The sequence below is a fragment of the Oncorhynchus tshawytscha genome, linkage group LG33, assembly GCF_018296145.1.
Source record: "Oncorhynchus tshawytscha isolate Ot180627B linkage group LG33, Otsh_v2.0, whole genome shotgun sequence".
Lineage (NCBI taxonomy): Eukaryota > Metazoa > Chordata > Actinopteri > Salmoniformes > Salmonidae > Oncorhynchus > Oncorhynchus tshawytscha.
In genome coordinates, this window is record NC_056461.1 from 21,057,216 (window position 1) to 21,078,537 (window position 21,322).

General features: G+C 44.3%; 1 protein-coding gene across 3 annotated transcripts in view; it reads right to left on the reverse strand.

Annotated features, from left to right (window-relative positions):
* Nucleotides 1-489: 489 nt before the first annotated feature.
* The window catches only part of LOC112230955 (ephrin-A5), a 51,296-nt gene continuing 30,463 nt past the window's right edge, over nucleotides 490-21,322 (reverse strand). Inside the window, exons 2-6 of one of the 3 annotated variants that reach the window (XR_006080672.1) lie at nucleotides 9,913-10,205; nucleotides 5,032-5,103; nucleotides 4,822-4,902; nucleotides 2,747-4,519; nucleotides 490-2,652 (exon numbers count right to left, since the gene is read on the reverse strand). Coding sequence is in view for 2 of the 3 variants with exons in the window: in XM_024397388.2 (XP_024253156.1) it covers nucleotides 4,395-4,519; nucleotides 4,822-4,902; nucleotides 5,032-5,103; nucleotides 9,913-10,205 (571 nt within the window). In the remaining variant the exon portion in view is untranslated. Of the gene's footprint in view, nucleotides 4,520-4,821; nucleotides 4,903-5,031; nucleotides 5,104-9,912; nucleotides 10,206-21,322 lie in introns of all 3 variants that reach the window. The other 2 variants (XM_024397389.2, XM_024397388.2) reach the window with 2 other exon arrangements.

Sequence of the window (21,322 nt, forward strand, 5' to 3'; positions counted from 1 at the left end):
AGAAGCCTAGCAGCTTTTGGCAGAGATCCTAAGAAATCACTCAACACATTGCAGGTTCAAGTATGATTGTTTGAAGTTGTGTAGTTTTTCTATTTGGGATTTAACTTCAGATAATAGAATGACAGCTGTTCAGCAGTTAAGGAGTGTAAATAAACAACTTTGGATGCCTAACACGTACTGCTTATTGACAGTTATCTTCCATTTTTGTCAAAGAGCAGTAGCTTGTCTCTATTTCATTTTCCATCCACTATTTAACTAGACAAGTCAGTTAAGAACAAATTCTTATTTACAATGACAGCCTACTGGGGAACAGTGGGTTAAGTGCCTTGTTCAGGGGCAGAACAACAGACTTTTACCTTGTCCGCTCGGGGATTCGATCCAGCAACCTTTCTGTTACTGGCCCTACACGCTAACCACGAGGCCACCTGCTGCCCCAGTAGACAAAGCAGTTCAATTTACGTAGAAAAGAAAAGACATTACAAATTTGAGAGACAAATGACAACTTTTATTAAATCATTTTTTTGTTGTAGTTAGTCATAGCTGCTCCAACACGTGTATTTACAAATAATGGCCTTCGTATGAAATACATTTGCAGAAAAATCTGGTGAAGCGAGTTAGACCAGGAAGAGAGGGAGGAGTTACAACAGTCTGGGGAGGTGAGGACAATAGGTCTGGGACAAGAGGCCAGGGGACAGTGGACATGGACAGAGGCCAGGGACAGGGGACATGGACAGAGGCCAGGGGACAGGGGACAGTGGACATGGACAGAGGCCAGGGACAGAGGCCAGGGACAGAGGCCAGGGACAGGGGACATGGACAGAGCACAGAAGACAGAGTACAGAAGACAGGGGACAGATACATACAGTAGGACAGGGTACATAGGAGGGCACAGTGACATTAGGTTCAGGCTAAATGGCTACAGTAACAGGTACCAAATTCAGGTGAAGAGCTCCTCCAATCAGACTCACTGTTCACCTTGTAACAAAACTGCATCTAATACTCTACATCAACGGTTGAATAGAAAATTACAGTTAACTGATTTAGGACATTGTGATATGCACAGAAAACCAGCACTCAACAAGCTTTACAAAAAAATGGACATTCCATCTCCTGAATTCAGGTACAACAACATGGTGCTACTGACTACTGAAGCTTCATCTGAAACCATTGGAGAGACCACAGACAAACTAAGCAGGTACAAGAACTCAAAACATCAGGCACCTAAACCACATTCCAGATGAAAATACTACTAAGTAAAGGTCTGGTCAAAAGGGGAGAGCGATAGGAGTGTGGTCTGGTTCTTGGAATGGGCATGGATGGATATAGTGCACTTCCAATAGCAGAGACCTTAACTTCAACCTCCACACACACACACACACACACACACACACACACACACACACACACACACACACACACACACAGCACAGTTGATATTTGAGACGCTTACACATAATGCTAATCGCACGGTGGATTCAGAATTGACAGATATAGACTGTAACATTGATCATGTTTCTCATACAAAAAGACATTTAGAAATGAAATCAACTGTTTTTTTTTTATATCAAACATTTACATTTTTCTCACTAACAACATTAACAATGTCTCCCTTAACTCTGGTTGCCCTTCAAAGAAGTGTGAGAATCACTGCTCTAACACTGTACGTTCTGTTAGACCACGGCTGGATACACAGTACCCATAAGACAAGGTGATCCGTATTTCCCAATGTTGCCCGAAGTGAATGTCGGTGACAATGAATTTTTACTTTTCCTATCTACAGATTTGGTCAAACTGAATCCCACAATGACAGCCTACAGAGGCAGAGGCTAAACGTATTTCTCACTGATCGTCCATTCGACCCTTTACAAAGGAGGTGAGTGAGTGTCAGTACACTAAATAGACTGTGTATAAGTAAGTGAAGGGACTGAGGGAAATATTTACCGAGTGTTCCTGGGTTTGAGAAGCCGATTTCTATTGATCTCAGCTGGGGCCTCTCTCTCACCTCATCACTCACTCCGGTCCACTGGGCTGAACAGGACACCTCTCTATCCTCTGCTAGTGAACCTATCCAGAGACTGAACAGGACACCTCTCTCGCCCCTGCTAGTGAACCTATCCAGAGACTGAACAGGACACCTCTCTCACCCCTGCTAGTGAACCTATCCAGAGACTGAACAGGACACCTCTCTCGCCCCTGCTAGTGAACCTATCCAGAGACTGAACAGGACACCTCTCTCGCCCCTACTAGTGAACCTATCCAGAGACTGAACAGGACACCTCTCTCACCCCTGCTAGTGAACCTATCCAGAGACTGAACAGGACACCTCTCTCGCCCCTACTAGTGAACCTATCCAGAGACCGAACAGGACACCTCTATCGCCTCTCCTAGTGAACCTATTCAGAGTCTGAACAGGACACCTCTCTCGCACCTGCTAGTGAACCTATCCAGAGTCTGAACAGGACACCTCTCTCGCCCCTGCTAGTGAACCTATCCAGAGACTGAACAGGACACCTCTCTCGCCCCTGCTAGTGAACCTATCCAGAGACTGAACAGGACACCTCTCTCACCCCTGCTAGTGAACCTATCCAGAGACTGAACAGGACACCTCTCTCTCCCCTGCTAGTGAACCTATCCAGAGTCTGAACAGGACACCTCTCTCAGCCCTGCTAGTGAACCTATCCAGAGTCTGAACAGGACACCTCTCTCTCCCCTGCTAGTGAACCTATCCAGAGTCTGAACAGGACACCTCTCTCCCTCTCTCTCCTGGTGGTCTTTTCTTTTTCCATTCCAGAAATAACCAACGCATGGCCACCCAGCATGTGGTCTGCAAGGACGCTGCTCCACACGACATCAAAGACACGGCTAAATCATACCAGAGCTGCAGCTGCTATAGAGGAACCTTATGTCCACAACGTTACCACAACCTTCCTGCAAAGTTAGGAGAACTGCGGGGACGTGTGGGCGGATCATCACTGCATAGTCGCTAACCTATCAATATCAATGCAAGTGTGTGCTGTTTGCCTGGCAGAACCCAAGAATACTACTACAAACATAATTGAAACTAATTGTGTTAGCTACAGAATGGTGTCATCCCTGTACCTTGTGTTTATAAACGTAAATGTAGTTTGGTAAAGGTTATGACAATGTTTCCAAATGAAGTAGTGGATTGTAATATGGGCTGACTTGTTAGTACGCATATAGTTTGTGTTTACTGTTACAGAGAAGATCACAGTTATAGCTCACATTCCTACACCCTGATACAACAAGCGACTCTCTGTCCTCTTTCCTGAACTCAGCTGGATAAAAACAATGCAATTCAGTTACATTTTGAGTCCAAGCCCAGATACTTAATGTGTACGAGTAATGAAATATAAGCATACCCGTCTTAAACAAAAAGAGAGACTGATGCTTTTTCGTGGTGGGATGTTTTGGGCTTCTCTCTGCTGTAGTTACAGTGACAGAACCAGGACAGTCATCAGAAAACGGACAGAGCACGAGGACTCAAGAATAAATAGGAAAATACATTTGCCTGACAAAATACCATATCAGCTCCCACGCTCCTCGCAAATATACACCCGTGTTGGCTGCTAAACTTGAATTATGTGATTTATTTCAAAAATACATTAATCAATCACTAATTCCCCTAAAAGGACAGAAAGTACTAAACATGAGGGCTTATTTTCTCCGGTTAATCTCAAACATCCTCTCCCAGTCTCTGAGTCATTGAATCCAACCCCCATCACCTGAGAGGAACTTCTAATGGACTCTTCAAAGGAAAGAAAACAACAGACAACCCTCTGCTTGGCAACAGGATTTCTCCAAGCTACAACCATGGCTTTGGATCCTTGTTTCACCGTTGGCCTCATTTGATTGGCCAGTATTCCTTGGCCTCATTGCCATTGGCAGATCTGATCAGTCACAAGCCTTCTTCAAATGATCAATTGTCATTTGCCACACGACTTCATCATATTCTCAATCAAAGTCATTTGGGGGTTTGGAAAATGTTTTTGTTCCGTAAGTTTAATCTTGCAAAATGTTTGGTGTGGCTACAGAGGAGGGCGAGAGAGAGAGAGAGAGAGAGAGAGAGAGAGAGAGAGAGAGAGAGGGAGCCTGTGTGTGTGTTAGTGTGTGAGAGGATATGGGGAGAGCAAATTCAACGGCATACCATGGCCTTCAAATATCAAAATTCACAGGAAAGTAAAATGACAAAAAGGCTTTTGGCATCTTAACTCCCCAAAGCAACGTTTATAAAAAGGACTTCCACTTATAAGTCTCTCCTCTCCCTTGCACTGAGAGAGACTGTCTGTTAAAAAGTGCTCCTTGGGGGTTGTGGGGGGCCTGTGGTCCAGTCAGGGCGGTCCACTCCGCTCTGTCTAAAACCCTCAGGCTGGGCGCTATGAAGACAAGATGGCCGCCAGGAGAAGCAGGGAGGAGGTCACCAGCAGGCCGGCGGTCTGAACCCGGCCCACGGAGTTGACGTCACCTCGGGATGGCTCAGCTGACTCGTGGCTGGTGTCATCTAGATGAAGGGAGGAAAAGATGGAGGAGAGAGGAAAGAGAAGGAGATAAGAATCATTGGAGAAGAGACATCATTCACATGCAAGACTGAAACATGAATGTGTGAAATTAAGTAGTGGCTTTGTCATTCCATAAATTGTCTATGTGACTGACATATTGGACCATTGGAAGAATGGGAAAATAAGAGCCTCTTCGGGATTCTGTATCAGGAAATACAATTTGTCATTCCTGGATAAACGCACGCACAGGCAGGCAGGCACACACCCAAAGACACATACACACACTTTATAGAGTCAAACAAACCTCTTGGTTCTAGGGAATTGTCCACTCTCTCATTGACGTCAAAGACCCGATCGTGAACACTGACAGTTTTCACACAATTGTCTGCAACAAAAGGAGTTGGGATGTGAACATTCATAGCGAGCCCAAGATTGATATCAGACTTTCACATAATGCAATAAAAGTTGTCCACAGATTGAAAGAATAGAGAATGGCATGTTCTTTCAGAAATACATTTACTTGCTGGTCTGACGAACACCTTCAGTCGTAGGCAACTTCTCCTTCCATTGTCAGCAATGGTGGAAGCTGTGAAAACATTTCAGATGTGTTAAGAACAATACTTACGTACTTCAACGCTAACAGCAAAGACCTGAGAGCTATTCTGTACAGACACACACTACTGGTCAAAAGTTTTAGAACACCGACTCATTCCAGGATTTTTCTTTATTGATACTATTTTCTACATTGTAGAATAATAGTGAAGACATCAAAACGATGAAATAGCATATATGGAATCATGTAGTAACCAAAAAAGTGTTAAAGATCAAAATATATTTGATATTTGATATTCTTCAAATAGCCACCCATTGCCTTGATGACAGCTTTGCACACTCTTGGCATTCTCTCAACCAGCTTCATGATGTAGTCACCTGGAATGCATTTGAATTAACAGGTGGGCCTTGTTAAAAGTTCATATGGAATTTATTTCCTTCTTATTGCGTTTGAGCCAATCAGTTGTGTTGTGACAAGGTAGCCCTATTTGGTAAAAGGCCAAGTCCATATTAGGGCAACAGCTCAAATAAGCAAAGAAACCACTACCAAAGGACACCAATAATAAGATGAAACTTGTTTGGGCCAAGAAACATGAGCAATGGACATCTTTGTGAGATGTGGTGTGGGTGAACGGATGATCTCCGCATGTGTGGTTCCCACCATAAGGCATGGGGGAGGTGTTATGGTGTGGGGGTGCTTTTCTGGTGACACTGTCTATAATTTATTTAGAATTCAAGGCACACTTAACCAGCATGGCTACCACAGCATTCTGCAGCGATACTCCATCCCATCTAGTTTGCGCTTAGTGGGACTATCATTTGTTTTCAACAGGACAATGACTCAACATACCTCCAGGCTGTGTAAGGGCTATTTTATCAATAAAGAGAGTGATGGATTGCTGCATCAGATGACCTGGCCACCACAATCCCCCGACCTCAAACCAATTGAGATGGTTTGGGATGAGTTTGACAGCAGAGTGAAGGAAAAACAGTCAACAAGTGCTCAGCAGATGTGGGAACTCCTTCAAGACTGTTGGAAAAGCATTATAGGTGAAGCTGGTTGAGAGAATTTCAAGAGCGTGCAAAACTGTCATCAATGCAAAGGGTGGCTATTTATATATTTTAATTTGTTTAACACTTTTTTGGTTACTACATGATTCCGTTGTGTTATTTCATATTGATGTCTTCACTATTATTCTAGGTTCTGAAAGGATGCAACTTGTGATGAATGTAGCATATTGTAGGCCACTTTTACGAATTAGCAATGTTGATCAACACCTGAAACACATTTCAATTGGCTACTGAGTGAGGGCAACATCTGCGACATAGACTTCCATTAGCTTTAAACAACACAAACACCTGCCCCCTTCAATTTTGATTGGCTTTCAAGAGACATCCACACCGGCTACTCAAACGTCTATTGGATGAAAGAACTGTCTGCACCTGCTACTCAAACTTCTATTGGCTCCAAATGTTGTCCACATCTGCAACATAGAATTCGATTGGCTCAGAGTAACATCACCATCTGCTATGAATGATTTGATTGGCTGCAAAGGCCGTCAACACCTGCCACTGGGTTCTATTAGCAGTAAAGTAGCACAACCCTGCAACACAGACGTCTACTCTGGATAACTGAAATATGACAGATGCTTCACTAAATCCCTATGGTGGCAGGTCACTTCAACTCAGGCCGCTTCACCTTCTGACCTGTCAACAACTAGACAATGTCACCTAGGACGTAGTCACCAAAGTGACAAACTAGACTGCGGGTGTTTCACATTGTGTGATGTCTTGAGAAGCAATAGTTCTGAAGTCCCTATCTCACTTCTATTCTGAAAGTAGGTTGTGACTGAGATCTTGTTCTTGTTGCTAGTTTGACAGACCCTGACCGTGACTGTATTCATCCCCTCTATAGAATGCCTCTCTTATTCTCCCACCCAGCAACCCCCAACTCTATGGGCCCCTATGTTCTGACCCCGTCATTTCCTGGCCTGCCTGGGGTCTCAAGCTGCTCTTAATCTAGACATAAACCCCCACCCCTCAGGGCACCATCATGCTGTTTGTGTGTGGGTGTGGGTGTGTGTGTATGTGCATGTGTGTGTGTGTGTGTGTGTGTTTGAGATAGAGAGAGAGCAATACAGTTTGTCTATAGAGTGTCCTATAGCCTATCATCTATCTTGATACACTCTTCTTCCCTGTGAATGATACTGGCAGTCAATTCCTGATAAAAACGAGCCATGTCAGTATTTCCATGACTGAAGACTGAGGTTACGATTTTAAAGCACTTAGCGTGGCTATGAAATATGATAAAAATTGTCTTTAGAACTTGATGTGGAGAGTTATATTGGCAGTGTGGCGTCAATCATGGCTCTTCTGTCTGTGTCAGCGAGTATTGTGTAACTTACCTCACACCCCTACAGTGGCAGGCACTCAGGCCAGACTGTACTAGCTCCCTTTCTATTCCCAGTCAGTCAATCAGACAGACAGAGACAGAGCCTGGACTCCACAATACCCCACACAGCCGTGAGCTGCTTTTCTACGACCCCGTCTCACACGCTGCGACACTAGATCCCAGGTTAGTCATGCCATGCGGCCCAGTGGAGGAGATTAGCATCCTCTCGTGAACACACACCATCCCGTAAACGTCTCACACGTCCACGCACACTATACACATGCAGACACTCCCGAACACACACACACACCACTAGACACACACACGCAGACACATACACCACCAGAAACACACACACACACATGACCAGACACAAGCTAGGGGCTCATATGCCGTGTAACTTAAGTCTGGGGTATAGACCGGAGATGAATTGGAGATCTGATATAAATACGATGGGATCAGATGATTCCCTTGTGATCAGTTTGTATCTGTCGGAACAAAGCAAAACCCTAGACAGTGGAACAAACACATTGTTGAACAGGGTTTATCTCATTATCTATGTAGATCTTCAGACTGTGTACGGAGTAGGACCTGGGCTTTTGAAGCTTTACAGCATACAGTCAGCCCTAGTCACACAGAGAGAGACAGACTCTCCACTGTCTCCCCAGATAATTGGATTTCTATCCCCTGAGATTTGGATCACACTTCCCCATTGGCTATTTTAGAAAAACATGCAGCTGTAGCCTGGGAGAAGCCCGGGTTCACATCCAGCCATCAGGACATGCTGAACTTTGACCCCCCCCCCAGGACGCCCCTTCTGATCCCCCTGATAGCTTCCTGCAGACATCTGTCTGCCAGACGGACGGACACACCCAGGGCCAACCGCAGGTGTCAGCCATTTGATTTAACCCACCCCATGTCCCACCGCACCCGTTCCTTTCCTCTCGTCGCCTGGGGGGGGTTAACTATCCACGGGGGGGACAAAGGGTTGTCTGTCTGTCCTCTGCGCTGAGTCGTTGTCACCGGCACATGTCAACCCCCAAACACTTGACTTACTTGCTCTAAGTTCTCAGCTCTATTGTCCAGTAGTGTTACAACATGTGCTAGTATCATCTGACAATGTAACTCTTTAGTCATGCTTGACAGATCAGACACATGCAATGTGATACTGAAACTGATATCACATGGTTTATTGTGAGATATCCAGCTTTTCTGGAACTACATAGAGGGACATGATGTTGGAGCAGGTTAGTGTACACCTCGGTATGTTCCCCGGGGTGTGATTACGTACACGCCTTTTTGTTATTTCATCCTCCTCACAGGTGACGTGTTCTTGGAGAAAAACAGCCTCTTTTCTGAGTGAATCTTTAACTGTTGAATAATAATTCTGGGGCAAGGAAGGAAATGCCTTCAGGCCATGTGGCCAGTCTCTCTTTCTCATTCTCTCTCCCCCAGTTTCACTGTAAAAGCCAGTATGGCAATATATACTTGATGGCTATTTTGACTCCATCTTGGCTCTCCTATTAGCACATTAAACAGAGACTGAGAGACATCCTAACGTAAAGTCCATAACCTGCCCCACACCATCCTTTATACAATCTATCCAATCCAGCAGAATAACATCCTAGGAGATTGGGACTGCCGATTCGTCAGGCAGCTTTCTCCTGAATCACATGACGGGGGTCTGAGGCGTGCAGCTGAGGCCGAGGCTGAGGCTACTGAGGAGTAGGCCTAAGTGAAGCCATCTCTGTAAGAGGAATCAGAAATACTGTAGCCTAGCAGGCCGCCCGGTGCGATCTCTTATTTAGTCTCAGATCTCTGCCTTGTAGGGCTCAGACTCGACTTGTAAAAACATGGCTTCAGATGCTTGTGTTCCAGAGGCCTTCTCACGAGCAGCAGAAAGTTGAGCCTGGCGAGTTTGTAACAAAGTCTCTTCATATGGAGACCATGAGAATGGAGATGTTTTCCCTCGGGCAAATGTTGGGTTTTTGAACCTCTTTGCCAGGACTAACAAAACACAGTTCTACTTTGCTATTGTTTTTTCCCCCCGCAGTCAGTTCCATGCTTGGACTCAAAATGTTTGGCCTCACATCACACCCTTGAATCGTCTAAGTATGTTGTGTTTTTCCATAGTAGCCAGAGCCCACAACATAATAACTCTTCACTGATATCATAAATGCCCATGGCATGCAGGAAGACTGTGGCAGCTCTTTCTCTGCCTTTAAGCAAAGCATTCCTGTTCTGTTGTACCAACTGTGTTTTTCTATGATATGTAAATGAGTGGTATTCAGGCATACATGGCCCTGATAACTCAATTTGTTGGGGCATGGCGCTTGCACCAGCAGAGTTGTGGGTTTGATTCCTGTACTTTATACTGAATGCTTTTGTTAACTTTAAGCTTATTTGACTATAAGCATGTGCTAAATTACCATAAAGATTACCATTACTCACAGATGTAGTAGTACTCTCTGCCGGGGCGGAACTCGAAGCCCAGAGAGAAGGGGGTGAAGAGCTGGAACTTCTCGGAGAACTTCAGGGGTCCGTTTGGGGAGTGGGGCCTGTTACACTCCCAGCGTTTGAAGCCCTTGGCCGTGTGGTCACAGGAGCTGTAGCCGTCGTAGTTGACCATGTAGAGGACGTAGTGCTCTGTCCTCTCCTCTGGGACAGAGTCAAGGTAGTGGGGACAGAAGACGTCCAGGTAGTCGTTTATACACACGTCGATGTGGTAGTCACCCCGGTAGAACCTGGGAAGGAAAGCAGAAGGGTTATGGAGTAGGAGTCTTCAAGACTACAAGGTCTAATAGTATTGATACTATCACACATTTCCATGACTCTACCGGTCTTGATGTCATCACTGATCTCACACTGTTGGATAGGTAAAGTATACACAAGAGCTTCATTATGTAGTTCTCACCTAGTGTGTCATGTCAGGTCGGTGATGACTTCGAAAAGGGGAATAACATAAGATACACTAAATGTTTGTGAACTAAAGCCCTAAACTAGAGAAAATGCAACCAGATGTGTTGTGAAAGACAGAGACACTTCAGACTGCCAGGTATGCCAGGTATGCCAGGTATTCATTCCTGTGGAGTGATGGGAAACACAAATTCCCATAGGCGCCATATACGGTTGCATTTCTGATGCTTTTAGTGGAGCCAGATTGGGATAGGATGGCCGGCACGTCTCAAGAGTCGCTAATGGCCCGAGCTCGGTATCACTGACATACTGCGGATGTCTTCAATACTCCACCTCTGTTCATTGACACACTGGGGCCGGGGGGGAACAGGCTGGAGACCGCGCCTGTGCATGCTGAGCACTGATGATCCCATACGGGTGAACTCACTCTGGCTCTGTGGGAGGTTTCTCAAGTAAGGACTGAGACACACAGGCCAAGGAGCAGATGTTACACCCACCTAACAACCTTTCCAGGGGGGAAAGGAACACTCAGAACTGATTCAGGGTCAGGTGAGAGAGGAGCCTGTGTTGGACGGCAGTGCAGCTGTTCTCACTGACACGTACATTTCCAGGCTTTAAGAGGCATATTTTTTTACATTTATTTTACCTTTATTTAACTAGGCAAGTCAGTTAAGAACAAATTCTTATTTTCAATGACGGCCTAGGAACAGTGGGTTGACTGCCTTGTTCAGGGGCAGAACGACAGATTTGTACCTCGTCAGCTCGGGGATTTGAACTTGCAACCTTTCGGTTACTAGTCCAACACTCTAACTAGGCTACCCTGCCACCCCGTATAAAGGGTGGTGTGTGTTGGCTGGGACCTGCTGGGGGTATCAGGTTGTCATAATACGGATTGCAAATGTGCTGCAGGATTAGTGACTGTACTACTGGGTTTGGTGGGCCACAGAGGTGTGTGTGTGTATGTGTGTGTGTGTGTGTGTGTGTGTGTGTGTGTGTGTGTGTGTGTGTGTGTGTGTGTGTGTGTGTGTGTGTGTGTGTGTGTGTGTGTGTGTGTGTGTGTGTGTGTGTGTCCTATATTATGTGTGAGAGTGTGTCAATGTGTGTGATTCTCATCATTTTTCTCTCTAGTTATAGCCTGATCAAACACAAAACCAAAGCCTTGTTTTCTCTCTAGTTATAGCCTGGTCAAACATGAAACCAAAGCCTTGTTTTCTCTCTAGTTATAGCCTGATCAAAGATTAAACAAAAACCTTGTTTTCTCTCTAGTTATAGCCTGATCAAACATTAAACAAAAACCTTGTTTTCTCTCTAGTTATAGCCTGGTCAAACATGAAACCAAAGCCTTGTTTTCTCTCTAGTTATAGCCTGATCAAACATTAAACCAAAGCCTTGTTTTCTCTCCACTTTTCTCATGCTCCAGCTGAGTGCTGTGGCTCCAGGCAGACACAGCAGGGCTTCAATCAGCCTCAGTTTCAGAGGCTTTCACTGATACCATAACTGACAGAGGGCAACCAAACCACAGAAAGCCACCAGTAAGTATCACTTCCTCAGCCAGAGGCACTGTGGGATAGCCAGCATGGTCTGTCCATCTCCTTAAGCTTTTAATGCTACCTTTCAAGTCAACCTGTGTGTACATGTAGATGCTCTCACCTAACTGTCACTCAAATCTGGCCTGAGACCTGCCATAAAGATTAACACGGATTAGAGAAGAGAGTTCGGCTCGATTTTCGTCTGACCGAGAGGTGAGGAGTCACTTTTCTGAACATGACGAGCGGAAGATTTACGTCAGATGAGCTAACAGGGACAGCAGAGAGGATTTACTCTGGCCCTCCTAGAGAGTATGCTCACCACAGATACACTGAGAGAGCCTTCCTTGTGAGTGATAGTGCCCAATATCGATCCACACTGAGCCATATTCTTGAACCATAATGCCGAGACATATGTCTCAGTCTGAAGCTCATTAGCACCTCGAGTGTGAGTTTTCAATCTTTTTGTGAATGTCTTCAGGCTAGAGTAATGCTTCACAACGCACAGACAGAGCTCAACTGGCACATCGGCGTTTTCTCAGAGTCCTTTTGGGAGTTTGCACAAAAAACAATGACGAATGAGGATACGTTCAAAGCCTCTTTACAACGAACATAAATGTAGCAGACAAGGAAGTAAATAACGCAGACTTTAAAACTGACGACAACGTGATTAAGAAATCAACACCTTCATTTGTTAATTCAGTTGTTCATGTAACGCGATGAGCCAATAGAGTTAAAAAAAAATAAGACACCCAAATCCTAGCATTGTCGTGTTTGGGATTAATTACGCTTGATTGGCTGAATTACTCACAGCCACTTAGACAGGCTCATGTCTGATTCAGGGGCAAGTACTCTTAACAAAGCACACTCATAACGATAATCCTTCTTTTTACTCCTCTAATCCTATCTTTGCTCCTCTTTCTCCTGCTCTCTTTCGCTCAGGTGACCAAGCACGGGTAATGAATGGTTTGCACCCTGGTTCAGAGGAGGAGAGGAGGAAGGAGAGAGAGAGAAAGCCTTCCTGGTGTTTTCTACAACACATGATTACAGTGGGGTCAGAGCAAGGTCAGATTCCAATGGTTTTATAACAATGGGAGAAAAGAGGAGACACTTTCCCTGCCCAGACCACATGAAACTGCTAACCTGTCCCGAACCACATAATGGGACTATAACAACTTGTCTAAATACAAACTAAATGGTCATGGGAGCAAACATTTCAAGGTTCAACTGCACTGTCTCTCACATAATTACTTTGTTTTCCATTGAAAACCTATGAGTCAACAATCATAGCTTAAAGCAATGTGTATTACAGACCACAGTCTCTGTGCTTGGGTTTTAAAATATTTCCTTGATATCTATTCTCCTGACATTTGTTGTGTGTTCTACACACTTGCACAAGCACACACCCCACACGGTATGTAGTTCATATCCTTGACCTCTAGGGGGAGCTCTTTAGGTAGGTCATTTCACTACTGTGGCCCCACAGGGTAGAGGCTAATACATCTGGTCATTTGACCCTGGGCTCTGATGTCAGCATATGGAGTCTATCTTTCCCTCTTCCTGGTGTTCCCCCTCTCCCTCAGGGCAGGAGGACCTGACCCCCATCCACCCGGCTGATCATTCATAGCACTGGGAACCTGTGCCACCAACCCCACCACCAGCCATGGTTCAGACATCATTACCTCCACTGATCAGTGATCACACACATCTGTGCAGACAAACACACACACACACACACACACACACACACACACACACACACACACACACACACACACACACACACACACACACAGAGAGAGAGAGGGAGTGCTGTCTGCCAGGGTTCAGAGGCAGACTGGGTGTTGACAGCAAAAATGGATGAGAAAAGAGAAACTATTTTTTTGTAAATACACTTCTCTCTTTTCTTTGTGGTCAATTTCCCTGGGAACAAAAGGTTTTGTCTGAGCTTGTCAGACAAGGGCGAGAGTAACTGAATTTTAGATTGTAAACCCATTGCTGTTTGTGGGAGGTAGGTCCTACATGGCAGGAATATTACAATGAGAGCAACAGAGAGAGAATATAGACAGAATACAGAGTAGGAGAGTGAGAACTAGAGTGCTAAGGAGAGAAACAAAAACAGAAAGAGAAATTTACAGTAATACTAAGCTGTTTTCCCTGAATGACATCAGAAGTTAAGTCACAGTACAGGACAGGTTAATGAATGATGATGCTATTCTGGTGGTCAAAGGGTCAAATAGGCAGCATGGAGTGAGTGTCACTCAACACACACATACACAACAGGCACTCACACACACACACACACACACACACACACACACACTCACACACACACACACACACACACACACACACACACACAGACACACACACACACAGACACAAAGACACAGCAGGGCTCCATCACTCACTCAGTGCTTAACCCCAGGGGCTGACAGCTCATACCATAAACCCCTGGTCTCGAGGCAGACCCTCACACAGGTTGCCATCACACAGGGCTTATGACAGAGCTGTGCTCTACCTCTTTTACACGCACAGGGTGCTCAAATTCAAGGATACACACACACACACACACACACACACACACACACAGATCTCAGGGTGTTTTCTGCCTAGCTCAGAAGCCACTTAACTGGAGAACCCCAAGCCTTGTTAAAATAACCCTACTAAATATGGCACACTCAGCACCTTGGACAGAACAGGTGTAACATATAGCCCTAGATCATAGAAACAGACGCCTAGATCTACAGAAAACAGAAACATCAATGATGGAGCATGAGCTTGGATCCCAAATAGATTGCCTGTCTAGATGGCTAGATGCTCCCTATCACTATCAGACATTCCACTCAGGAGGATATCAATCTGACACATAAGAGCCTGGCCAGGGGTGAGAGGTCACTGACAGACCATTATTCATCTAGGGCCTCAGTATTTGGCCAATGTCTGAGCCCGGTGACGGGGATGACTCCAAGGTCGTCCATCTTAGGAGCTGCTGTGTAGGTGGCGGGGCTGCTAAGGGACGGAAGGGGAAGTTTAAAATGGTGGATCCATGAGGCTTAGAGCAAACAGAGTGGCCCAGCCCTCTCATTAAACACAAACACACACACACACACACAAATGAATACATACATACACAGACACAAAGTAATGGTATAAGCATCTGTGAGTTATACAGGAAGGGTCTACCTCAGTCCGTGTTTGACTAACATGACCCTGATCCCCCTCACCGGGCTGGAGTTTTGACATTTGACCCGTCACTCCGGGGGACGATCTGAACCCCCCGCGCCGCCCTATCACTTTACAGCACCCCAGGGAACTCCAACCCGCCCTGCCCTGGGCCAAACCAACCCTGTATAGTGGTGAGAGAAGAAAAACACAACGTCTGGACTCAATCACCCACCCATGACAAGGCTCCACAGCGTTCACACACACCACCAGTCATCCACTAGTGAGGTCTTACCCATATCACCGTGGGGTAACATTGATTAAGTTGAGTAATAGTGTTCTGTTGGAAGATGGTAAAAAAAACAAAATGACGCTGTTGGATATTTGTTGTGTTCAAGGTTGGGAAAAGTCAGAAAAGAGAGAAGCAAGGCGAAAAAGAGAGCGAAAAGGAGGGATGAGAAAAGGGGGAAGAAGGAGCAAAGTGGGAATAGGAGAGGGAAGGAAAGATGGATGCGCTCAGGTCAGATGTAACATGGGTAACGTAGAACCAGAGAGGGGTTGGTAGATGCCTGTTAGAGTGTAAGAGGGGGTGGTCCGGCCGCCACTGAGGGGAACCATTCTGTTCTGTCAACAAACAGCAGCAGGCCCAGAAAAAACAGCACATGTAAAATCATGTAAGGGCTAAACATAGAGCGCCCCTCAGAGTGCCAGGCATGCCAGCGCCAAGTCACAACACCTGCCCCCCTCAATCGCACCCCTCTAGGCCTCATAACCCACCTTTCTTCACCCTACCACTCCAGGAGGACATCATCTCAGCCAGGAGGACATCATCTCAAACTCAGCCATTGTGACTTTTCAAAGGGCAAGTTTTATATCCAAATTGAACATTTCTATAAAACGGCAACCCACAGCTAATATTCACACCATGGTCCCATTCAAGAGTTTCATAGCCAAACGCTCACACACAGAAAGTTTAGCGATGCAGCTCATATTGTTCTGAGATCAAGGCCAAAGGACAGCAGGAACAAAAGCCGGTCCTGAATCACAGGCCAAGATCCAGCAGACAAAAGCAGCCCACCCCCAAAGTCATGGATGGGCCAGCCTAGACAAAAGCAGCCCACCCCCGATGTCATGGATGGACCAGCCCAGACATTCCCTTTACCAGCTGGTCACATGCCCCTACAGCACCTGCTCAGGCCTCGCTGAAGCCAACACTGACTCATCCTCCTCCTCTCTGTCCTTCAAAACGGATTCCAGATCAGCTCCCCCAATCCCAGCCCTAACATTAAAAGAAAAGAAACAAATCTGATCCTGGGCCAGCTGTCTAAGGGGTAATACAAGCCACATGTCACTGGCTGTTTATATATTTGTCCAGGGATGTACAGTGTCTTTCTGGTGATAGAGTAGGTAATAACAGAGCAAGAGAGGTTCTTTTGATAGATCACCTCATGACAGGCCAGTTTCCATCCCAAAGAACATTGAGTCAGACACTTCTCTGTCTGAGGTACGACGCCAAAGGAATAGAGACGTAGAGTAAGACAGATGCTCTGTCTCCCTCAGACCATCCATCCACTCAGTGTTGGATCAGTGTATGTGTGTTATTACGCCTGCAGTTTGGATCTCATCTCAGTATCGTCATGGACGGCAGAGCTGAGCACATGTTCAGGTTAAAGAGCCTTCCTTTCATCTGGGCTTGGTTCCGTCTATACCCATCCCATCCACACAAAAGGCTGTGTGAAAATGTGTAGGCTATGTGTACGTGTGAATGTGCATGGGGGGCAGGCTTTTTGGCTATGTACTGCTGCCAGTGCAGAAGGAGGGCTGTGTGCTGAATCATTATCACTGGGTTTTAGTGAACCGACTGTAGTGATTAGCCCCAGACACTGAACCATGGGCCACCTCATTTACCACACCACTTGATGTGATTGTTATTGGAGTGGAGATACTACCCTGCTGTGCAAACGCCACCTTTCCTCTCCTCTCACTTCTGCACAGTCACTAAGTGTCCTTGCCTCAGAGAGAGAGGGAGGGAAAACGAGAGAGAGAGATAGGCGAGTTAGTGATAAAGCGTGAGGCAGAGAGAGATAGAGGAAGGAGAAAGGAGAGAAGAACAAGTGTGCGAGAGGGAGAGAGACAAGAGAGAGAAAGAGAAGAGAAAAAGAGGGGCAGGTGAGAGAGAGACAGAAGAGGAAAGAGAGGTGTGCAGTTCCAGCAGGCCTGGAGCACAGTGGTGTGTACATAAATACACCCCCCTTGTGAATGACAGACATGCTAGTCCCTCATCTACCCCATGTGGAGAGAGGAGCAGGGAGGCTGCAGCCATCTTAACCCTTACTGTCAGCTCACTTTACAGCCCTACAGAACAGAACACTGCTGCAGGCGCTCACTGTCATGGCTATTGGCTAACCTCTACACCATCTTAAAACCCTAACTGCCCAGTAACCATAGTGATCCTGAAACAGTAAATGCATAAAGGCTGTATGTCATCATCTCTACACATAACCATTCGTGCCTTCTATATGTTCTGCTTGTTCTATATGTTCTGCATGTTCTATATGTTCTGCTTGTTCTATATGTTCTACAAGTTCTATATGTCCTGCATGTTCTATATGTTCTATATGTTCTTCATGTTCTATATGGTCTGCATATTCTATATGTTCTGCATGTTCTAAATGTCCTGCATGTTCTATATGTTCCTCAAGTTCTGCATGTTCTATATGTTCTGCATGTTCTATATGTTCTGCATATTCTATGTTCTGCATGTTCTATATGTGCTGCATGTTCTATATGTTCTGCATGTTCTATATGTGCTGCATGTTCTATATGTTCTGCATATTCTATATGTTCTGCATGTTCTATATGTCCTTCATGTTCTATATGTTCTGCATGTTCTATATGTCCTGCATGTTCTATATGTTCTATATGTTCTGCATGTTCTATATGTCCTTCATGTTCTATATGTTCTTCATGTTCTATATGTGCTGCATGTTCTATATGTTCTTCATGTTCTATATGCTCTGCATATTCTATATGTTCTGCATGTTCTAAATGTCCTGCATGTTCTATATGTTCTGCATGTTCTATATGTTCTGCATATTCTATGTTCCTCCTGTTCTATATGTTCCTCATGTTCTATATGTTCTGCATGTTCTTCATGTTATATACGTTCTGCATATTCTATATGTTCCTCATGTTCTGCATGTTCTATATTTTCTGCATATTCTATATGTTCCTCATGTTCTGTATGTTCTGCATGTTCTATATGTTCTACTTGTACCCCATGTTCTGCATGTTCTACATGTTCCATATGTGCTGCATGTTCCATATGTTCCTCATGTTCTATATGTTCTGCATGTTCTATATGTTCCTCGTGTTCTGCATGTTCTACATGTTCTACTTGTACCCCATGTTCTGCATGTTCTACATGTTCCATATGTTCTGCATGTTGTATATGTTCCTCATGTTCTATATGTTCTGCATGTTCTAAATGTCCTGCATGTTCTATATGTTCTGCATGTTCTATATGTTTGCATGTTCTATATGTTCTGCATGTTCTATATGTTCTGTATGTTCTATATGTGCTGCATGTTCTATATGTTCTGTATGTTCTATATGTTCTGCATATTCTATATGTTCTGCACATTCTATATGTTCCTCCTGTTCTATATGTTCTGTATGTTCTTCATGTTATATACGTTCTGCATATTCTATATGTTCCTCATGTTCTACATGTTCTGCATGTTCTATATTTTCTGCATATTATATATGTTCTATATGTTCAATATGTTCTACATGTTCTACTTGTACCTCATGTTCTGCATGTTCTACATGTTCTATATGTTCCATTCGTTCTGCATGTTCTATATGTTCTGCATGTTCCTCACGTTCTATATGTTCTGCATGTTCTATATGTTCTTAATGTTCTATATGTTCTGCATGTTCTATATGTTCTGCATGTTCTATTTGTTCTATATGTTCTTTATGTTCTGCATGTTCTATATGTTCTATATGTTCTATATGTTCTGCATGTTCCATATGTTCTGCATGTTCTATTTGTTCGACATGTTCTATATGTTCTGCATGTTCTATATGTTCTACATGTTCTATATGTTCTTTATGTTCTGCATGTTCTATATGTTCTACATGTTCTGCATGTTCTGCATGTTCTATGTTCTTTATGTTCTTTATGTTCTGCATGTTCTATATGTTCTATATGTTCTGCATGTTCTATATGTCCTATATGTTCTGCAAGTCCTATATGTTCCGCATGTTCTATATGTTCTATATGTTCTGCATGTCCTATATGTTCTGCAAGTCCTATATGTTCCGCATGTTCTATATGTTCTGCATGTTCTATATGTTCTATATTTTCTATATGTCCTGCATGTTCTATACGTTCTGCATATTCTACATGTTCCTCATGTTCTTCATGTTCTATATGTTCTGCATGTTCTACTTGTACCCCATGTTCTGCATGTTCTATATGTTCTACATGTTCCATATGTTCTGCATGTCATATATGTTCCTCATGTTCTATATGTTCCTCATGTTCTGCATATTCTATATGTTCTATTTGTTCTTCGTGTTCTGCATGTTCTATATGTTCTTTATGTTCTATATGTTCTTTATGGTCTATATGTTCTGCATGTTCTATATGTTCTGCGTGTTCTATATGTTCTGCATGTTCCACATGTTCCGCATGTTCTATATGTTCTGCATGTTCTATGTGTTCTGCATGTTATATAAGTTCTATTTGTTCTGCATATTCTATATGTTCTTCATGTTCTATATGCTCTGCATATTCTATTTGTTCTTCATGTTCCTCATGTTCTATATGTTCTGCATATTCTATATGTTCTGCATGTTCTATATGTTCTGCATATTCTATATGTTCTATTTATTCTTCATGTTCTATATGTTCTTCATATTCTATATGTTCTTCATGTTCTATATATTATATATGTTCTTCATGCTCTATATGTTCTTCACATAATGGAATATAGACTAACACAGGTAAACTCATGGAACCCACTGGACAAAAAAGTCAAATTTTGGTTGAGGTAAATTTGACTGAAAATAAAACAAGCCTTTAAACTCTAGCATCGATTTGTGGTTTGAAAAGAGACATGTTTCATCCAGGAGAGAAGGGCCTTGGAGTGTCCCTTGGATTGTTCTGTGAATCAGAGAGGGCGAAGGAGTATATTTTAGGTTTGCGTGTTTCCGTGTAAAGCTGTCACTTTATTAGCAAAGACATCTATCCTTCCTTTCAGGGGCACAAGGTAGGCCGTCAATTGTGTTAAAAACTGTAGCAGAAAGCTTCAGAACAAGGGTCTCAAAGACCAACGTACAGTATCCATGACCACCAATGAAATAGAGTGTGTTCACATGCGTGTGTGTGTGGAAGGGGGAGTGGGTAGGGTTTAAAAACACTGTGAACCCACGTCAGTCAACATACACATTAAAAACACATGGCTGAACACACACGGCACCCATTGCACACACAGGAACACACAGTGCACACTTAAAGTGCTCAACACGTCGTAGATAGTGTGTTCATCCTTATAACAACACCCAAGTATGTTATACTGATGCATAGGGTGTGTCAAAGGGTGGCTACTGTGTCATCTATAATGATTGTTTCAAAAGAGGAAGATCAATCAATAGACCCCCATTTGAAGGCCAATGAGTTTTTCCTGATCATGTGACCTGACCATGAAGATCTCTGGCTCAAAGCTATAGCAGTTTTGTACATTTGATACCCCAGAAGAAGAACGGACTCTACAGCCACAGGTCAAGAGGTCATCATTAATGTCTAATCCAGCCTAACCCTGTTAGTAACCCTAACCCAGCATAATCCTCCCTCACAAAGCTCCTCTCTCTCAGACAGCAGTGAGTGATGATCTGCCAGGTAGAATAGACTCTGCTGGTCCACTCTATACACAGGAGGGATTACTCACCAGCAGGCCAATTTCGGCCCGCGGCCGCCAGTTGGGGACCCCTGAGGTATGGTTATAGTTTTACAACGCCAGCAGACTATACCCTGGGACTGTGTCAGGGCTGTCACAGGTAGACTGATGATGTTGCCTTTTCTCACCACCGGTAAATACACTAATCCCCATAATTCCCTCAGTGATCCCACCCAGGTCAGGAGTGATACCACACACACACACACACACACACACACACACACACACACACACACACACAACAATGAGGAATAGAGAATTTGTCATACAGAGTAAATGATGAGGGAC